The sequence below is a fragment of the Cynocephalus volans genome, chromosome 17 (genome assembly GCF_027409185.1).
Source record: "Cynocephalus volans isolate mCynVol1 chromosome 17, mCynVol1.pri, whole genome shotgun sequence".
NCBI lineage: Eukaryota > Metazoa > Chordata > Mammalia > Dermoptera > Cynocephalidae > Cynocephalus > Cynocephalus volans.
The window spans coordinates 40,449,033-40,470,287 of record NC_084476.1 but is presented as its reverse complement, the minus strand read 5'-3'; the positions used below and the strand labels follow the sequence as shown (position 1 = coordinate 40,470,287).

At 36.3% G+C, this 21,255-nt stretch overlaps 1 protein-coding gene and 1 pseudogene across 6 annotated transcripts in view; both read left to right on the top strand.

Moving 5' to 3' along the window:
- The window catches only part of MELK (maternal embryonic leucine zipper kinase), a 76,307-nt gene extending 70,541 nt beyond the window's left edge, over positions 1-5,766 (top strand). For all 6 annotated transcript variants that reach the window (XM_063082250.1, XM_063082249.1, XM_063082248.1 and 3 more), the window contains 2 exons: positions 3,066-3,169; positions 5,589-5,766. In XM_063082250.1, coding sequence (XP_062938320.1) covers positions 3,066-3,169; positions 5,589-5,766 — 282 coding nt within the window. The remainder of the gene's footprint in view (positions 1-3,065; positions 3,170-5,588) is intronic.
- A 5,005-nt stretch (positions 5,767-10,771) lies between these two features.
- Positions 10,772-18,167, top strand: LOC134365445 (thioredoxin-dependent peroxide reductase, mitochondrial-like; annotated as a pseudogene).
- The last annotated feature ends 3,088 nt before the right edge of the window (positions 18,168-21,255 follow it).

Genomic DNA, 21,255 nt, shown 5'->3' with positions numbered 1-21,255 from the left:
ATAAAATCCTTCTTGCTCTCTTACCTTCAGTCTGAGCATTCATTCAAATATCTAATGAGTGACATTTTTGTTTGGTAGAAGTAGAGGAATTAAGAGTTAAAGGGATAAGTAAGACAGCCTGTGTCCTCAAGGAACTCACAGAGTAGCAGTAAAAGGAGGCTGGGTTGTTGCTTTGACACCCTGGGCTTACTGCTGTAATAAAAACATGTTCCAAGAGGTGTGGGATCCAGAGGAGGGAGGAGATGATGATAGTGTTCCATGATTTGGGAACTGGGTCTGTGTTTAGTTTTTGCACTGAGCTTCTGGGTGGTTTGGGGGAAGAAAAAGCTGAGCTATTGGGTGTAAGGGTGCTTCCAAGAAGAAAGTTCTGAGATCCCATTTATGTCCCATCTTAAAGTGGAAGAAAATAGGACTTATCCATTAGTATTCATTGCCCTGTTAAACTTACAGCGTGCACTGAGAAGTTTTATGCTACATATAACTGTTTATTAGGCATATTTTATTCTTTTATTATGAGATATCTCTAGTTGGAGACAGTTATGAAGTATTTCAAATGCTGACATTGGGATTAAGAAAACCATAGTACCATTTCACATAAAAACATTAAATAGATAAAATTAAGGAAACTTATCCAACTACACATTACTGAGAAGCTAAGCAGTTATCAAATACTAATGGATAATGTTGTAAAAATGTTCACTTACGTAAATTTTTTGGAACCCAAATGCATTTTTTAAGGTAAACTGCTGCGGTTTTAGTTGACTTTCTAGGTAGTCCCCCAATACTTCCAGAATATAGGAGAAAAACACAAGATTGGGAATGTGAAGACCTGGGTTGTAGCTCTAGCTTCATACTGTGTATCTTTGATAAGTTGTTTTATTCCTTTCTTAATTTCCTTGTTTGTAAAATCTGGAGATAAGGCCTACCCTGGCAACCTCATGTAGTTGGGATGCAGAAACAAGACTCTACATATAGGTTACAACATTTCATATGAAATGCCTTATTAATATAAGGTGGTGTTCCAATGTGAAGCTTCATTATTATTATGAATATTTAGCATATTAACCCCAATGTACCTGAACCACAGTCCTAATTAGCACAAGCCTAAGATCTGAAACTTGATCAACTTTGGATCTTTAACTTTATAAATATTTTAAGTTCTTATAGAACTGAAGGATTGCTTTTTTCCACTAACTTTTTATATTTAAAAAACTATGAAGTTACAGAAAAGTTGGAAGAATAGTACAAAGAACACCTTAGTTTTTTAAGATAGCAAATCATATGTAGTCAAGCTCTCTTTTAGGAAGCAATCTATAATTTCATCTAAAATTTAATTAAATAGGATTAATTTTTTATTTTACAAAAGCAATATTTTAAATTGTGATTTGAAAGTGTTCAATTTATTATCTTGGCAGAGCCAATTCAGTTTGGTGAAAAGAGCCCTGGACTGGATCCAGGAGGCAGAGGGTGCCCTTATTTAACACTCACCTTCACAATGTTTGCCATATCTGCATATCATGTGCACTATTATTTATCTGATATTTTTTCTTTGTTGACTCTGTTTTAAAAAACAGATTATAGAGGTCTAATTGATATATAATAACTATATATTAAAACGTACAATTAATATGCTTCAGCATTATATGTAACACCTGTGAAGTCATCACAATCAAGATACTTAACTTTTCAAAACTTAAATTTATTTAAAAGGAAACTATATATCATTAGTTTTTGCTAATTTTATAGTTTTTGCTAACTATATATCACTAGTTTTTTCTGAATCAGATTGGAACAAACACATAAATACATAGATTTTTTATTGCAACATAGTTGTACATATCTGTACAGAGTATAAATATTAAAAAATATGTATCTATGTGTCACCTAGAGTTATCTTATATATCTTATAACACACTATGGGAAATTCGACCTTAAGAAATTTATATTTCTTCTTTGGACCACAGGTTCTTATTTTGAAAAATAAGGTAGTTATATCCTTTCCTACCTCAGAATTTTGTTGTTTATAAAAAGAACTCAGAGCTGGCTGGTTAGCTTAATTGGTTAGAATGTGGTACTGATAACAACAAGGTCCAGGGTTTGATCCCTGTACTGGTTAGCCACCAAAAAATAAAAAATAAAAAAATCTCAAATTTAAAAGATATGGAAACTATGATTTTGTGTTGCAGTGAAGGTAAAACTAGGAAAGTAGGAATTTTTGTGTCTGCAGGACCTTCTAAAACAATGCCTGGCACATAGTAAGCATCCAATAAAGAGTTGAATGAATGAATGGATGGATATTAATTAGAAATGAAATAGTCTCTGAGAATTATGCTGTCAGTCAATGAGAAAAAATAATTTGACATTACTTTTTATTTTACTTATTTTTTTTTTTGGTGGCTGGCTGGTACGAGGTTTGAACCCTGGAGAGTTACAATTTTTTTTTTTGGTGGCTGGCCTATACAGGGATCCAAACCCTTGACCTTGGTGTTATCAGCACTACACTCTAACCAAGTAAGCTAACCAACCAGCCCTTGACATTACTTTTTAAAAGGAATACCTGTTTTATTCATTTTGTCAAAGAATTGTCATAGAGTCAGCTCCTGGAATTTGGTAATATTCTCTAAATAATCCAGAAAGAATTAAGGAAACATGCCCAACTGTGTGCAAAGCAAACTTTCTAGTGCATTTATTTCTTCTTCCCACAGTTTACGTTTCAGGACTGTTAATGTCTTTACCATAGTGTGGGAAGAGAGAAACAGGTAAAGATCAAACAAATAAATTGATGCTATTTAATATTTACTTCTTAAAAAAGATTGGTTGGAGAGGAAGATGAAAGTATAATAGGGAAGATGTGGATGTTGTTACTAATAAACATCATTTCTCCAAGCTTTTCCAATGACATTAACTTACCAAGAGTTGGCTGTAAATTCTTTCAGAATTTTTCTTAAAATATTTCTATTTGAAAAGGTACTATATTGAGGAGTTTTGGATCTCTAGATTAAGGTGGGATGGTATTTGTGTTAATGTAAAGATTTATTTCTCATCCCTTCTTTTTCTGTTTTAAGCTTCACTATAATGTGACTACAACCAGATTAGTGAATCCAGATCAACTCTTGAATGAAATAATGTCTATTCTTCCAAAGAAGCATGTTGACTTTGTACAGAAGGGGTAAGAAGCACACTTACAGGATGTTGCATTTATTACTTAATATCTTTTGAACTTTGAGAAAATATGGATTGATGCCCCCCCCTTAAAAAAATATATTTCTCCCACCTCATTCCAAAAAGCTTTTAAGGTAGTATCATTTTCATAATTTACTCACTTTTGTATGAGCTATAAAAGTTTTTAAATGTATATATTGTCACCACTTTCAAAATTAGATTTTTCATTTCAAAATAGGAATATCTGAACTTCTTTCAGTTTTTAGATCCTCTGTTTCCCTTTGATTTTCTTCTTTACAGTAATATTTATAAGTTATAATCTAAATTAGTTGTGCACTTCAAACAAATCAGGGATTTGTATAGAATCCTCTTTATGACTGGCTACTTTACAGTATTGGGTTTTTAGTGTTTTAGGAGTTGTTTCACCTTAACTTTTTCTCACTGTTGAATGAACTGCCATCAAAGATTTCTTGATTATGATCAATATCAGATCTCTTCTGATTACCCGATATGTCCTTATTTCTAAGCATTTTCACTCAATTATTTCTCTTTAAAATTTCTTTATTAAAACAGCCAACTAGAGCCACATGTAAATAGAATAGTCAGTATATAAAGTAACATGTTAAGAAACAGTCTTTTGCAAATATAATATGACTTTTTACTATCTGTAAACGGTGGCAAGCATTACTTATACGAACCCTGGTTTTCTTCCTTAGGCTTCATTAGAACACATCTCTCTAACTTACTCTGATCTTTTCTTCATGCTTGGGGTTTACCCATGGTTCCAGAACCTCTAGCCAAATCTCTTATCACAGGCCTTTTGAAAATCTTTCCTTTAGCGTATGATCTCTCTATCAAGACATCACTAACTGGCTGTTAACTGATACTTTTTCCTTCTAACTTACTGATCAGCTGGAAGGCTTTCACCTTTTCTTGTCTTTTAGTCTTCTCTGTTTTACCTTCTTTTTGACAAAGCAGAGAGAAAAGTTGGGGCTGGCCAGTTAGCTTAGTTTGTTAGAGCGTGGTCCCGATAACACCAAGGTCTAGGGTTCAATCCCTGTACTGGCCATCCACTAAAAAAAAAAAGAAAAAAGAAAGACAAAAGTTAAGTGTTTTAGTGGTGTAATGTAACTAATCTTGGTTGAATTCCATTTATTATCTTTTCCAATCAGGATGAATTACTTTTTTATTTTCCATATGACTAAATTGTTCTATGCTTCATCTCCATGTTAAGAACCTTAACTACAGGGTGCATCTTTTGGCATTTCTGATATTGACTGTTTATTTTTAAGAGATCAAACTCCTTTTCCAAAACACATAACTAAAAAAAAGAATGATATTTTGTGAAATCTCATAATACTTAACATATACAAAGTAATTTCTCCACACTTCTGCAGAACAATGCCTAATCATGTGCCATTAAATATTTAGGGAACTGAAATTTAAAATTGACCCTATTGTTTATTGTTTATGTTTATCGAGGACCAGTAAGACAAGTAAAACTCTAAAGTTTAATGTAAACTAATTAAAAAATAATTTTATGGGCCGACCCCGTGGCGCACTTGGGAGAGTGCAGCGCTGGGAGCGCAGCAGTGCTCCGCCCGCGGGTTCGGATCCTACATAAGGATGGCCGGTGCGCTGCTCACTGGCTGAGCGCAGTGCGGCCAGTCACAAAAAGACAAAAAAAAAAAAATTTTACGTGAACTCAATTTATTCAACTTTTCAGGATCATACTTATTTCTTAAAATGAATTTAAGGCTTTGCTTAGACTGGGCCTTTCCATTATCAGAATAAGTAATGCAGCAGTTCTAGCTATAAATGCCATACATTTCAACTACAGGAATATACCATCTCCTTGGGCTTTCTTTTGCTTTTCTTTCTGCCATAATGATTAACAATCATGACCTGTTATTACTATTAGAAAAACCTCAAAAACATGTGTCCTTCTGACAGGTTAGTGACTTTAGCTTTATTTACATGAAATAAGTTTCTGATGACATGCACACACACAAAATATTTTTAATCTTCCCTTCACTTTCCTTTGTTGTGAACATTGTGGAAATGGCCTAATGTTCATGGATTACACTGTTGAAAGGGTTGCATAAAGAATGCCAGATTTCTTGAGCATGAATGGCACGTATAGCTATGAAAGAAGGGCTTTTCTTTGGGGCAAGGGAGAATTCTGGTAAAGCCGTATTATCCTTATTCTTCTTAGGATCCTAGTTCGTCTTCTGTGAAAACACCAGTCATACTCCATCACTAAAGCATAGCTAGGTCATTTGGAAACTGTAAGCAGTAATACATTGCTTCATGTGAAATAATGGTTCATTTTCTCCACTGGCCTCCTAGGGGCTTAGAAACCTCTTTTATTATATAGAATATTCATGCTTTTCCTACTAACTGGCTTCTTATCTTGTTTTTCACAGATATACACTGAAGTGTCAAACACAGTCAGATTTTGGCAAAGTGACAATGCAGTTTGAACTAGAAGTGTGCCAGCTTCAAAAACCCGATGTGGTGGGTATCAGGAGGCAGAGGCTTAAGGGTGATGCCTGGGTTTACAAGAGATTAGTGGAAGACATCCTATCTAGCTGCAAGGTATAATTGGTGGATTGTTTCCATCCTGCTGGATGAGTGTGGATGTGATACAGCCTACATGCAGACTGGTCTGATTGGTGTGATTATAAAGTCCATTGGAACTGCAAACTTGTTTCTTTTTTTTTTTTTTTTTTTTTGCAAACTTGTTTCTAAGGAGCTATCTTAAAGACCAATATCTTTTTGTTTTTAAACAAAAGATATTATTTTGTAGATGAATCTAAGGCAAGCCCATCTTTCATTATCTGTTACTGTCTTTTTTAATTATTTGGCTCTGTATATTAAAAACTGTTGACTTTCCTAGCTTTACTTCCATATGTGAATGTAAGCTTTTAACTATGTCTCCTTTTAATGTATAATTTCTGTCTGAAATAAAACCATTTGTGAATATAGCTGGCTTCTCATCTTCTTTGTGTTTGATTTTGATCCAAATAGAATCTCGAATGACTTCCTGACTATTAAGTAGAAACTATTTGGAATACGTTTTATCTGTTATCAAATATGCCTTGGGCAGAAAAACAGATAAGAATTCATTTGCATAATTTTTTCCTGTCTCTGATTTAAGTAGGATTTATTGAGATCGTTAACTAAGGCACAGCTGTGGTTACCAGAGTTAAACAACATTTAATATGTTGAATAAAAGAGTATTGACTTCAGTAAGTATGTTCGGTCAACAGTGATAAGTATCTGAACTATGAACCTCCATAAAATGTGACTTTATGTAAATTTCCCTAAGTCTCAATGTTGTCCCCAAATTTGTATTTTTATTTCATTTTATTGGTCTCTAAAGGCTAGAGCTCAAGTTTTATTTGTATGGATTTTACCAATTAAACTAGTTGGAGAAAACTAGCCCTATTTCTGGTCAGTAGAGAGGGAGTGTTTTGTCACTCATTTATTCAATAAACATTTACTAAATGCTTATATGCATTAGGTCCTGGGGCTGAAGATGATACTATCTAGTAAACTCAAGGAGTTCCGCCTATTATCAGGGGCAGATGCATAAACCAGTATTTGTAGCTTAGAGGGGATGATCAACTTTCCCTGGAGTTAGGGATGATTTCTTGGAAGAAACAGCATTTGTTTTTGAAGGATATATAGGAGTTCACCAGAAAGAGAAAAAGTAGTGTGGCATTCTTGACAACGAGAACAATATGTGCAAAGGCATGGAATTATAAAATGTCATTGTGTGTTTTTGGTAGAAGCAGAAGGTGATGCATAGAGAAATGGCAGAAGAGGGTTGATAGTTTAGCTGGAAATACATCAGGAAGGAACTTGAATGCCCCACTAAACTGTTTTGGCAAAGAGAGCTGTCAAAGGGTTTTTTAATTTTTTGTAACAGCTTTTTTGAGATATAATTTGCACATCCTAAGATTTACCCCTTTAAAACATATACAACTCAGTAGTTTTTTACTGTGTTCATAGTTGTACAACCATCACCACAATCTAATTTTAGATCATTTTCATCATCCCAAAAGAAATCCCATAACCATTAGTGGTCATTCCCCATTTCCCCACCCTGCAGCCCCTGGCAACCGCTAATCTATGTTTTGTCTCTATGGGTTGACTATTCTGGATGTTTGATATAAATGGAATTATATAGCATGTGGCCTTTGAGGTCTGCTTCTTTCACTTAGCATAACGTTTTCAAGATTTATCATGTTGTAGCATGTTAGTACTTCATTCCATTTTACAGCTGAATAATATGCCATTGTATGGATATATCACCTTTTATTTATATTTATACATTTATTAGTTGGTGGACATATGTTTATATTAGTCTGTTTCTGTTGCTTATAATATAAATACCTGGAACTAGATGATTATAAGAAAATGAAATTTATTGCTTACAGTTTTGGAAGCTGGAAGTCCGAAGTCCAGGGAACACATCTGGTAAGGGTTTGGTGGTGGCAACAGTGACCCAGGGGTCTTACATGGCAGAAAATGGCAGAGCAAAGAGAGACTAACCTCTCTTGTGCTCTTCTTTTAAAGCCCTCAGAACAATGCCCCTGACCACCATTATTAATCCATTCACTATGGCATGGTCCTGCAATCTAATCACCTCTTCAAGGCCCCACCTTTCAATTGTCATAGTAAGATTTCCTACCCTCTTAACACTCACACTGGGGATCAAGCTACTAATCCATAAAACTTAGGGGACATAATCGATATCAGGGTTGTTTCCACTTCACGGCTGTTATGAATAATGCTGCTATGAGCATTTGTGTTCAAGTTTTTGTGTGGATATATGTTTTCAATTGTCTTGTTTATGTACCTAAGAGTGATTCTGAGTCGTTTAACATTTTGGAGAACTATCAAACTGTTTTCCTGTACCATTTTATGATCCCACCAGCAATTATGAGGGTTCTAACTTTTCCACTTTCTCCCCAACAGTTGTTATTGTCTGTCTTTTTTATTTTAGCCATCCTAGTGTGTGTGAAGTGTTATCTCACTGTGATTTTGAGTTGCTTTTCCCTAATTTAATGGTGACAAGCATCTTTTCATGTGCTTATTGGCCATCTCTATATCTTTTTTTGAAAAATGTCTATTTAGATCCTTTGCTGATTTTCAGCTGGGTTGTGTTTTTAATGTTGAGTTGTAAGAGTTATTTATATATTTTAGATATAAGTCCCTTATCAACTATATGACAATATGTGTTAATGATGTAATATTAAATAATGATTGAAAATGTCTTTTCCCATTCTGTGGGGTTTGTTTTACTTTCTTGATGATGTATTTTGAAGAACAAAGTTTTAAATTTTCTGCAGTCCAATTTATTTTTGTAAAACATATGAAAAGGATCACTGTTCTATCCTTATGGGAGGTGGCTTGGGATGAAACATTGATACTCAAAAAGTTTTGACCATGAACCACAGCAGGAAGCAAGTACACATAATGTAAGCGCTAATACATTAGTAGTATTTTATTTTGGTTTCAATTTACATTTCTCTAATGACATTGGGATGTTTCACACAAACATATATGATTTACTGCCTTACTATAAGTGATAATATTTTCTATTTTCTCCTTTAAACATCTAGTCTGACAATTGTAATCTTTAAATTGGAGTTTTTAATACATTTGCTTAAAAAAATTTTTTTTAATTATCTTTTTAGGGGATCAGGTTTATTGATATATAATTTGCATGTAGTAGAACCCTTTTTAGGTGTACAGTTTGAGTCTTGATGAATTTGTATAGTTGTATAACCACAACTACCACCATATTGAAATTAGAACATTTTCATCATCCCAAAAAGTTTTATCTTGTCAACCCTTCCCCCTTGCAGGCAGTGGCAATCACTGATCTGATTTATATCTCTGTAATTTTGTTTTTTTTTCCAGAGTGTTATATAAATGGAATCATTCACTATGTGGAAGCTTTTGGGTATAACTTCTTTTCACTTAGCATGATGATTTTGTGATTTATCCTTGTGGTTGCCCGTATTATTAGCTCATCCTTTTTTATTATAGAATTGCCCATCAATTATATATACCAAAGTTTGATAATCACTTTTGAGCTTTTATGAATAAGGCCAGTATAATCATCTATGTGCTGGTTTTGTGTAGGCGTATGTTTTCATTTTACTTGGGTAGATACCTAGGAATGTGGTCAGTGTATGTTTGTATAAGAAACTACCAAAAGTTACTTGCACGTGTGAGAAATCATGCATTGAAACACTGTTTTTATTGGGAAAAATTACAAATGAACCAAATATCCATTAATAGGGTACTAGTTAAATGAATTCTGACAATGTAGTATAATGCAGCTGTAAAAAAGAATAAGAACGATTTTTACTGATAAGGAATAATTTCTGAGTTATATTATTGAATGAGAAGAGCAAGGAGCAGAATAGTGCTTGTCAAATGCTTGTGTTTATTTTTTAAAAATGGAAGAAAGACCATAGCACATTACAGATACAGTTAAATATTTAAGTGCAAATATGAATATGACTGTATACACATGATTGTATCAATAGAGCTGAAACACAAGGAACCAGTAATATTTGTTGCCTCAGGGGAGCAGAACTGGGTGTTGGGGACACAGGGATAAGACAGTCTTTTTGGTGTATCCTCTTTTGATCCTTTTGAATTTTGCAACCTTATGAATATATTGCCTGTTCTAAAAATAAAATATAAATTAAAGATTGTGCCTAAAAAGAGAAAAAAACCCACCAAATTGTTTTACAAAGTGACCATATCATTTTGCGTCTCCATCAGCAGTGTATGAAAGTTGCCATTACTCTTGATGTTTGTCAGCACTCAGTATTATCTGTTTTTCAGAAAGTTAACCCATTCTAGTAGGTATGTAATAGTATCTTATTTTGGTGTTAATTTGCATTTGCCTAATAACTAATGACATTGAGCATCTTTCATGTGCTTATTTGCCATCCATATTTCTTCTTTCATGAAGTGTTATTTAATTCTTTTGCCTGTTTTTATTAGTTATTTTTTGAATTATTGAGAGTTCTTTATATATTCTTATACAAGTTCTTTATCAGATGTGTGCTTTTCTCTCATCTGTGATTTTTCGTTTTCTTAATAGTGATTTTTGAAGAATAAAAGGTTTTAATTTTGATGAAATTCAATTTATCAATATTTGAATTTTATGGTTTGTGCTTTTTAAGGCATATGTAAGAAATTTGCTTAACATAAGATCACAAAGATTTTTCTCCTGTTTTTCTTCCAAAGATCTTGTAATGTTGGCTGTTATATTTGGGTCTGCGATCCATTTTGAGTTGAGTTTTGTATATATTGTGAGGTAAAGGTAGAGAGTTTTTCGTTGTTGTTGTTTTTGCATATGGTGTCCAGTTGTTTTAACACCATTTATTGAAAAGATTCCTTTCTCAATCATCGTCTTTGTCAGAAATCTGTTGTCCATATGTGTGTGGATGTATTTCTGGACTCTGTTCTGTTCCACTGTTCTACATGTCTGTCCTTACACCAATATTATACTGTTTTAATTACTATAACTTCATAATTTAGAATCAAGTATTATGGGTTCCCATATGCACTGAAGATGGCGGCTGCTATGGGAAGATTGTTCCAGGCCTCAGTTGCCCAACATGTGAATGCCAATACTTGGGACATTTCTGCCTCTTAAGCCGTTAGGCCTGTTGCTTCTGGAAGAATGTGCTTGACAAACATATTGTGGTCTAGTTCTGGTCAAGCAGAACTTACCTTTGGCACAGTTCCTCACACCAAACTCCTGCTGTCACCCAGCATGCGCCCTATTTTAAGGGTACAGCCGTTATCAATGGAGAGTTCAAAGAATGAAGACCTGATGACTTTAAGGGGAAATATTTGGTGCTTTTCTTCTGTTCTTTGGATTTCACCTTTGTGTGTCCTACAGAAATTATTCCTTTTAGTGACAAAGCCAATGAATTTCACAATGTGAAATGTGAAGTTGTTGCAGTCTTAGTGGAGTCCCACCTTACCCATCTTGTCTGGATAAATACACCAAGGAAGAATGGCTGTTTGGGCCACATGATCATTGCACTCAGATTTAGCTAAACAAATTTTCCAAGACTACGGTTTGCTGGTAGAAGGTCCTGGTCTTGCACTAAGAGGGCTCTTCATAATTGAGCCCAACGGAATCATCAAGCTTCTGAGTGTCAGTGATCTCCTAGTGAGCAGAAGCGTGGAAGAGGCCCTCCACTTGGTGAGGTCATTTCAGTTCATGGAAGCTCGTGGAGAAGTCTGCTGAGCAAACTGGGCACCAGATTCGCTTATAATCAAGCAAAGTCTTGACTGCTTCCAAAGAATGCTTTCCTCCTACCCCACCCCTTGTGGCTGCTGCCCCCCCCACCAAAGAGTACTTTGAGAAGGTAAATCAGTAGATCATCCTGTGGGCATCTGCAGCTTCTTCTCACACCAGAAGAGAAACCACAGTTGGAACCCATTTTTAGCATTTCATAGATGATTATTTATAGAAGACAAAATAAACAATTATGCTTGTATTAGTAAATATCACTCTAAATGTTTTTGTAACACTAGCTATGACTCTTTAAATGGTTAGTTGCTAATACAAGGAGTCATTTGTTGATAACATCTTGATGGCTAGCTAGTTTCTACAGAATGCCTTGTTTATCTTTTTCTTAGATCATGTCTTCACTGGGTAGAGGAAACATTCTTTTTTCTTAGTCTTGCTTGAATCTGTCTACACCAAAGTACAACAAGCAGTGAAAGCTTCTGATCAAGGGTCCTGAAATTTTCTTGAATTTCTTTATTAAACTGAATTTTAAGGTAACAAAGGTAATAGTTTTAAGTCATTAGCATCAGCAGTCTAACTCAACCTTTGCAATGGATATATATGTGATTGAAACACATATGAATAATGTTATTTTAAAAACATGATGGCAAAGTGACTTAACTGATCATGCATGATTCCCATCCCTGTGATTTATTGTTTACATAGTTATTTTACTTATTCATTAGCTGACTTAATATCTGCATACATTTCTAGACATTAATTTGGTATAATTATAAAGGATATTTATTGAATCCAGGGGTTGCATTTTGTAGTCATTGTAATGATTTTCTTTCTTGAAGTGTTAAATGTAAACTATGTAATACAAAATAAATGTATTACAGAATAAAATCAGGTAGTATAGATTTTTCAACTTTGTTCTTTTTCAAAATGGTTTTGGTGGTGCCATATGAATTTTAAATTCAGCTTGTCAATTTCTATAAGAAAGCCTGCTGAGATTTTGTTTAAGATTATATTGAATCTGTAGATGAATTTGGGGAGAATTGACATCTTAATAATATTGATTGATTTGATCTGTGAACATGTTATTTGGTTGTCTTTAATTTCTCTCAATGCTTTCATATTTTTTGTTGCTTTTGAACATGGTATTTTCAAAATTTCAGTTTCTAATTGTTCATTGCTAGTATACTGAAATACAATTGAGGTTTATATATTGACCTTGTACTCATATTTTGTGACTTTCCTAAACTCACCTGTTATTTCTAGTAGCTTTTTTGGGTAGATTATTAAGGATTTTTTGTGTAAATAACAATGTCATTTATGAACAAAGCCATTTTCTTTCTTCTTTTTCAATCTATATGCCTTTTATTTCCTTTTCTTACCATATCACGTTGGCTAGGACCTCCAAAATGATGTTGAATAAAAGTGGTGAGAGAAGACATTTTTGCCTTGTTCCGGATCTTATGGGAAAGAGTCATTTTTTTTTACCATTAAGTATTATGTTAAATGTAGGTTTTTCATAGGTGCTTGCTGTCAGATCAAGGAAGTGCCCTTTATTTCTGGTTTGCTGAGTATTTTAAATGAATAAATGTTGGATTTTGTCTTAAGTTTTTATTGCATCTATTGAGATGATCATTTTTTTTCTTAAATTTGCTTATATGGTGAATTACCATAAATTTACTATTAATGTAACTACCGGTATAGTTGGAATTATATCTACTATTTTACTATTTGTTTTTCTTTGATCTAACTGTTTTATATTCACCTTTTCTTCTTTCTTGTCTTCCTTTGAATCAAATACTTTGTATTAGTTTATTGTTTGCCATCTGTTAACTTGTTATACATTTGTTTTACTCTCTTTTTAGTGGTCATGCTAGATTATAACATGTATCCTTAGTTTATTATAGTATACCATAGCACTTTCCAAACAAGGCAAAAACCTTCCAGAAATTTAAATACATTATCTTCTGCTTTTTTTTCCATTATAGTTGTCTCCATTTTAATTCCAAAATTCATTACTCTTACTGTGTTTTACAATCAGTGTTTATTTATATTTACTTACATGTTTAACTTTTTTAATAAAGTTAACTTTATTACTCTATCTCTTTCTGCATTTCCATGTTTTCACCTAGGTCATTTTTTCCCCTTTGACCTTTGCCTAAAGAACTCCCTTTTATATTAATTTTAGTGCAGGTATGCCAGTGGTGAATGCTTTCATTTTTTGTTTGTCTGAAGGCATCTTTATTAATTTCACTTTTATTTTTAAAAATTTTCCCACTGGGTACAGAATGCTAGATGGGCAAGTTCGCTTTTCTTCTTCTTTCACCATTTTAAAGATGTCATTCCATTGTCTTCTTTCTGGCTTCTGTCATTTCTTTGAGAAATCATCTATCGATTTTATTGTTTGTTTGAAGGTAATGTTTCTTTTTCCTTTGGCTGCTTTAACAAAATTTTTATTTGTTTTTGGTTTTCAGTAGGTTGACTACAATGTACGTAAGTGTTTTGTTTTGTCTTTTGGTATTTATGTTGGTTGGGGTTTGTTGAAAGACCTTAATCTTTACGTTAATGTCTTTATCAGTTTTTAAAAATTCTCATCTGTTATCTCTTAAAATATGAGGACACTTTAAGAAGTTCATGGAAAAAAGGAATTAAAAGATCATACAAATCTTTTCATGAACTCTTTGAGGACCCCTTGTACTGCTTCTGCCCCTTTCTTTCTTTCCTCCTGGGACTCCAGTTACATGTAAGTTAAACCTTTTCATTGTGTCCCACATATATCTTTTATACTCTTTTATGTATTTTCCATTCTTTTTCTCTGTGGTTCAGTTTGTTTACTGACATGTCTTCCAGTTTACTAATTTTGTCTTCCGTTGTGTCTAATCTGCAGTCACTTCTATCTATTGATTCTTAAATGTGGCAATTATATTGTTAACTTTAAAATTTTTATTTGATTATTTTTAAAAACGGATTTCAATTCTCTGGCTAAATTTAAAAATTTTTTTTATCTGGTTACTTTATGTCATCTTCTACTTTCTTGAACTTAAAAATCAGTATTTTAAAAAAGTTTTTGTCTAATAACTATGTCAATCACCTTTGGGTCAGTTTTTATTGTCTATTTTTTCCCTTAGATTTTCAACATATTTCTTGGCATGTCTAGTAACTTTTTACTGAATGCTAGATACTGTATATTAAAAACAATTGCAGGTGATATTTTTCTTAAGGACAATTCACTGTTTCTCTGTCAAGTAGAGAGGGTCAAGGTTGATCACCTTGATTCTGTCAAGACTGAACTGATGCTTTCAGTTCATCCAGGGGTTTCGACTGAGAGCCTGCTATATTCACCAGGACCCATGTTCCCACAAGGTCCTGAAATCTAATTTTTGCCTCCTCAACACTACAAGAGTGTAGAAAAATGCTTTTGGTTAGTTTTGGCTTAATTTTTTGCTTCCAGATTTGTACACTTCAGAATTTATAAGTGTTTTGATGGGAAAATTGATCATGTGTTTGAGGCCAATTTTGTTACTCCAGCCCTGTACAAACTTCCAAAGCTGTTTTGTTTCTCTGGTCCTCAGCAGTGCCCCTCTGTTTGGATAAAGCCAGACTACTGATGGATTGCAACCTGCAGTTTGTAAAATGCTGGACTAGAATGGGGAAAGATTGGTGGCTGGGGGAACAGCTAGTTAACTATTGCTGTTGCCCAGGAAGTAGCATAGAGGATAAATATAGTGATACGGATCCAGGAGATGGGTAGAATTATTAGGATTTAGGAGATGATTGGTTGTCAAAGGGGAATGAGATGGTGGAATAAAGAATGCTCTGATGTTTCTGGCTCAGACACCTATGTAGATAGGCAAGCCACTTACCAAACTATGGAGTAAATAATACAGGAGAGGGATCTGTTTTAGGGAGTTAAGATTGAGTTCACTTTTACACATGTTGAGTTTGAGATTCCTGTATGACATCCAAGTGAAAATTTCTAATGTGCTGAAAGAAACATTTATTTGGAACCCAGGAGAGATAGGAACTGGAGACATGAATTCGTTATTCATTAGTGGATGGGTAGAAGTTTTCAAATCAATTGTATATATTTTTTAGTTATTTGTAACATCAATTCAAAATAGAAATGCTGTTATTAGTTCTACTACCCACCAGATTGGATCGAGTAAAAAATAGGTACTTTGCTGTTTTGGCTAAATCTTGCTTTTCTGTAAGGAAAACAAAATGTTAATGGTTGCCATGTCATCTAAAACATATCACTTAGCTCTAATTCTATAGAACCACTTGAAAATTAAAGGGCTGTGTAGGCATGAGTTAAGTAAATGAGGCTGGGTCAGTTCCTAAGAGGCAAATGTGATTTAGATTGTTGGCACTAAACTAAATCTGCATAGTTGTAAGTCTGCTTCACCCTCCATTGGCCAAACACAGTGGGGCTTTTCTTTAGGGTATCTATGAATTTTATGTCTGGAGGGAGGCAGTATAAAAGGATGATAAGGGAACTTGTGAAGAATGGTTGAAGCAATTGGGAGTTTGGGACCTGGAGAAGACTTAGGGCATTACCCTTAATTATCAAAACTACTGCCAAGTTGGGGGGAGAGTATGGGACTTATTTTGAGTGACAGTAACAGGCAAAGTGAGTCCAGTGAGAAGTTGGAGGTAGAAATCATACCTTATTCATCTTTGTGTCTCCAGCATGTAATAGTGTCTGGAACATAGTAGAGACTCAGCATATGCTTAAGAAGTTGAACCATATTAAACTTGTATTAGTCCATTTTCTGTTGCTTATAACAGAATACCTGAAACTGGGTAATTTATAAGAAAACAAAATTTCTTGCAGTTTTGGAGGCTGGGAAGTCCAACGTCCAGGGGGCAGGTCTGGTGAGGGCCTTCTTCTTGGGGGGGACTCTATAGAGTCCCATAGTGATGCAGGATATCACATGGTGTTGAGGGGGAAGAGTGCTTTTTATGTGCTCCTTATAAAGCTATCACTCCACACTGATGATATGTGTTAATCCATTAACCCATTAATGATTAATCCACTCATGAGGGCAAGGCCCTCAAGATCCAATCACCTCCTAAAGGCCCCACGTTTCAACATTGACACATTGGGGATCAATCTTTTACATGAGTTTTGGAGGGGACAAATATTCAACGCATATCATAACTTAAGCTCACAATGAAGAGCTATCAAAAAACTCAAAGCTGTCTGATAAGAGAAAGGGCTACTTGGAGATATTAGTGGTTTCAGATCATCACAACATCACAACAATGCTATGTATTATACATGTTAACTCATTTAATCTTTATTCTGCAAGGCAGGTGGTATCCCTTTTTACAGAGGAGGAAGCTGAGGCTCAGAGAGGTAAAGTAACTTGTCATAGAACTTGTAAGTGCATTGGATTTGAGCCAGGGATGAAAGGCTCCAAAGTTCATGTTCTTTCCTATGCTAGAAATAGAGGTAATACCTGTCTCCTGAAATTGAACCATACAAGAAAGCATGATTATATATAATATATTTTTTTAAGAGATTGCCTTTTTAGAGCAGCAATCACACAACTGTTTAAGATGTGGGAAAACTTTACTAATTCAGACTTTACTACTGTGTAATTTACTACAGTTGAGTGTGCTTTGTGAGTCTTATTAGTAAAAGTAAAAATATCAAAGTGCCTTCCTCTGAATAAAATGAGTATAGTCTACTAAGAAAATAAGAATTGAGCCTGCTCTCTCTGCTTCCACCACCTTGCAATGTGAGACCCCTGGGTCACTGTTGCCACCACCAGATGGACTTTGGACTTCCCAGCCTCAGAAACTAGACTCCAGTGACAACAGGGAATGGCCTTTGCAGTTCAAGAGACCGCGTGCCCATCTAGAGATAATCACTGGAAGTTCTGGGAGAGGCTGCCTCATTTACAGGCAACAGCTTTGAAGTATGGAGCAGGAAAAGAACTGTTTCTTAGCTGCAAAAGCGAGTCTCTAAACAGGGAACACAGCGCCAGGGCTGCTGTTGACACTGCCAGGATGCTGGAGGCTGAGGCCGCGCTGAAGGCGGCTAGCTGCCCTATTCAGGATTCGAGGTTTCAGGCCGGCATAAAAGAAGATTCCTGGGAGCGCCCGAGCCGTGCCGCGGGACCGAGTGAGCAGCCCGAGGTGGTGGCGGCCGAGAATGGGGACGGCGACAATGCAGAGGCAGAGAGGGAGCCGCCCGACCTGGCACAGCCCCGTGAGTGACCCCCGGCCCGGCCCTGCTCGGGGGGCAGACACCTGCCCGGCTTCCGCCTGCCCCACCGAGCCACTCACCGGCCCTGGGGCTGCCTCCATTTTCTCAGGTGGTGGCAGCACCAGCCTGGCATGGCCAGGCCTGTCCTCCTCACCTGGCTCGGCTCCTCACTGAGCCTTCCCACTTGCTTGCCCAGGCGCAGGGCTTCCCGGGGCCTGCGGGCCAGCCTCCCCTCCCTCTCCCTCCGCGGTTCTCTGGCGGGGCTGGTCGTGTGGGGCATCCCCGGCCAGCGTCTGGAGGGCAAGGAAGTACGGGCTGGGCCGACTGTCACTCCACTGCACCCTGGGCTCTGGCCCCTGGTAAACTTCCTGTTACCAGAAGGCAGATACCATCTCTGCGGCCACCAGTTCAGAAAAACGCCTAACCAATTTCTGGTTAGGAATAATGTGGTCGCAGAGTTCCCGAGTTCGCTTGAACCTGCCAGAGAGCTGACTGCGGGCGGGCACCGGACTCGGTCCATGCCCGGGGGATTCAAAGGTGAACCGTGTGCTGTGGGCTCCTCCCCCGAGGAGCTCACGCTCTGGTGTGGGAGATAAGACAAGTACACAAATAACCACGATACCAGGAGGAAGGTGATAAGTACCGAGAAAGATCTACACAGTGCTAAAAAGGCACCCAGAGTGACCGGTCATCTGCGCCTAGCAGAAACCTGGTAGACTTCCTGGGCGAGGTGGTGCCGAGCAGGGTCTTGAAGGCCCAGCTGATAGACGAGGGTTGCAGAAGACACGTTCCAGCCCAGCCCAGTGCGCACAGAGCGGGGAGACGTCCGGCTAGGGAGGCAGAGACGACAGAAAACACACACTCTGTGGGGCTGCCACTGCGTGATCCAACAGCCCGGGCCAGAGCACACGGAACAGGGAGAAGTCCTGCACAGGAAGTGGAAGCTCAGCAGAGACCACACACCCTGAGGTACCGCCCCATGATCCAGCAGCCCAGCAGAGTCCAAGCTGACCAGAGAGGTGGCTCCCCAGAGAGGCCCAAGACCCGAGGCAACCACACACACAAGGCACTAGAGGCCAACTGAGCAGTCACGGAGGTAACCATACCAAATTGGCAACCACAACAACATCTTAGTTAGTCAATAGTCTCAAACCGGTGGACTGTGAAAGCGCCTGCCACAATGAATAAACATAAAGAAAAAAGATACCAGAAATACAAAAAATCAAGAAAGTACACCACCAAAAGTTAATAAATCTCAAACTCTAGATCCTATAGAACAAGAAGCCCTTGAAATGACTGACAAGGAATTTCGAGTGATTTCTAAGGAAACTGAATGAGATATGAGAAAACTCAGCTAGACATCATGATGAAATGAGGAAAAGTATACAGGACCTGAAAGAGGAAATGTACAAGGAAATTAATGTCCTGAAATAAAATGTAGCAGAACTTGCTGAACTGAAGAAGTTATTCAGCGAAATAAAAAACAAAACGGAGGGTTTAACCAGCAGGGTTGTCGAAATTGAAGACAGAACCTCTGAACTTGAAGATGGGCTGTTTGAAATAACACAAGCAGACAAAAAAAAAAAAAAAAGAAAGAAAAAGAAAAAAGAATCAAAGACATTGAAGAAAATCTGAGAGAGATATCAGACAACCTTAAGCGCTCAAATATCCGAGTCATGGGTATTCCAGAAGGGGAGGAAAATGGAGATTGCATTGAAAACATATTCAACAAAATAGTGGCAGAAAACTTCCCAGGTATAGGAAAAATCACAGATCTTCAGATCCAGGAAGCTCAACGATCTCCAAATGTATTCAACCCAAAAAGGCCTTCTCTAAGACATGTTATAGTCAAATTGGCAAAACTCAGAGACAAAGAGAAAATCTTAAAAGCTGCAAGAGAGAAGCATCAAATCACCTATAAGGGAACCCCAACCAGGCTAACATCAGACTTTTCATCACAAACCCTAAAAGCCAGAAAGGAACGGGATGATATATTCAAAATACTAAAAGACAGAGATTGCCAGCCAAGAATACTTTACCCTGCAAGGCTATCCTTCCTAAATGAAGGACAAATAGTATATCTCTCAGACAAACAAAAACTGCGGGAGCTCACTACCACACGACCACCCTTACAAGAAATCCTCAAGGGACTACTGGGTTTGGTTCCTGAAAAATAACTACCACTGCCATAAAAACCCAAGAAAAATCAAAACCCACTAGTATAATAAAAATGGCATCCATGAAGAGAAAACAAACAAACAAAAACACTATCTACAACCTAAGGAACCAACAAACACAGAAACGAAACAGTAAATCAGAAAGCAAGGAACAAAAGACACCTAAGACAACCAAACAACCAAAAAAATGCTAGGAATAAATCAACACCTTTCAATAACAACTCTTAATGTAAAAGGCTTAAATTCCCCAATCAAAAGACACAGACTGGCTGACGGGATTAAAAGGAGGACCCAACTATATGCTGCCTGCAAGAGACCCACCTCACCCATAAAGATTCACGTAGACTAAGAGTGAAAGGATGGAAAAAGATTTACCATGCAAACAGAAAAGAAAAACGAGCTGGAGTAGCTATTCTTATATCTGACAAAATAGACTTTAAACTAAAAACCATAAAAAGAGACAATGAGGGACACTACTTAATGATAAAAGGACTGATGCATCAAGAAGACATAACAATCATAAATATGTACGCACCCAATGTAGGAGCAGCCAGATTTATAAAACAAACTCTGTTAGATCTAAAGAAGGAAATAGACATTAATACCATAATAGCAGGGGACCTGAACACCCCACTGTCAATATTAGACAGATCATCTAGGCAAAGAATCAGTAGAGAAACACAAGATCTAAACAATACTCTAGACCAATTGGAATTGGCAGATATCTACAGAACATTCCATCCAACAACCTCAGAATATTCATTCTTCTCATCAGCACATGGATCATTCTCCAGGATAAATCACATATTAGGCCAGAAATCAAGTCTCAATAAATTCAAAAAAATTGGAATTATCCCATGTATTTTCTCAGCCCACAATGGATTAAAACTAGAAATTAATAACAAACAAAACTCTGGAAACTATACAAACACATGGAAATTAAACAGCATTCTACTTAATGACATATGGGTCCAAGAAGAAATCAAGCAGGAAATCAAAAAATTTCTTGAAACTAATGAAAATAATGATACATCATACTAAAACCTGTGGGATACTGCAAAAGCAGTATTAACGGGGAAATTTATTGCATTAAATGCTCACCTCAGAAGAATGGAAAGATGGCAAGTGAACAACCTAACACTTCACCTTAAAGAACTAGAAAAACAAGAACAATCCAAACCTAAAGTTAGCAGACGGAAAGAAATCATTAAGATCAGAGCAGAACTGAATGAAATTGAAACCCAAAAAACAATACAAAAGATCAATGAATCAAAAAGTTGGTTTTTTGAAAAGATAAATAAAATTGAGAAATCATTAGCATGGCTTACAAAAAAAAAAGAAGAGAGAAGATTCAAATAACAAAAGTTAGAAATGAAAAAGGCGATATTACAACTGATTCACCT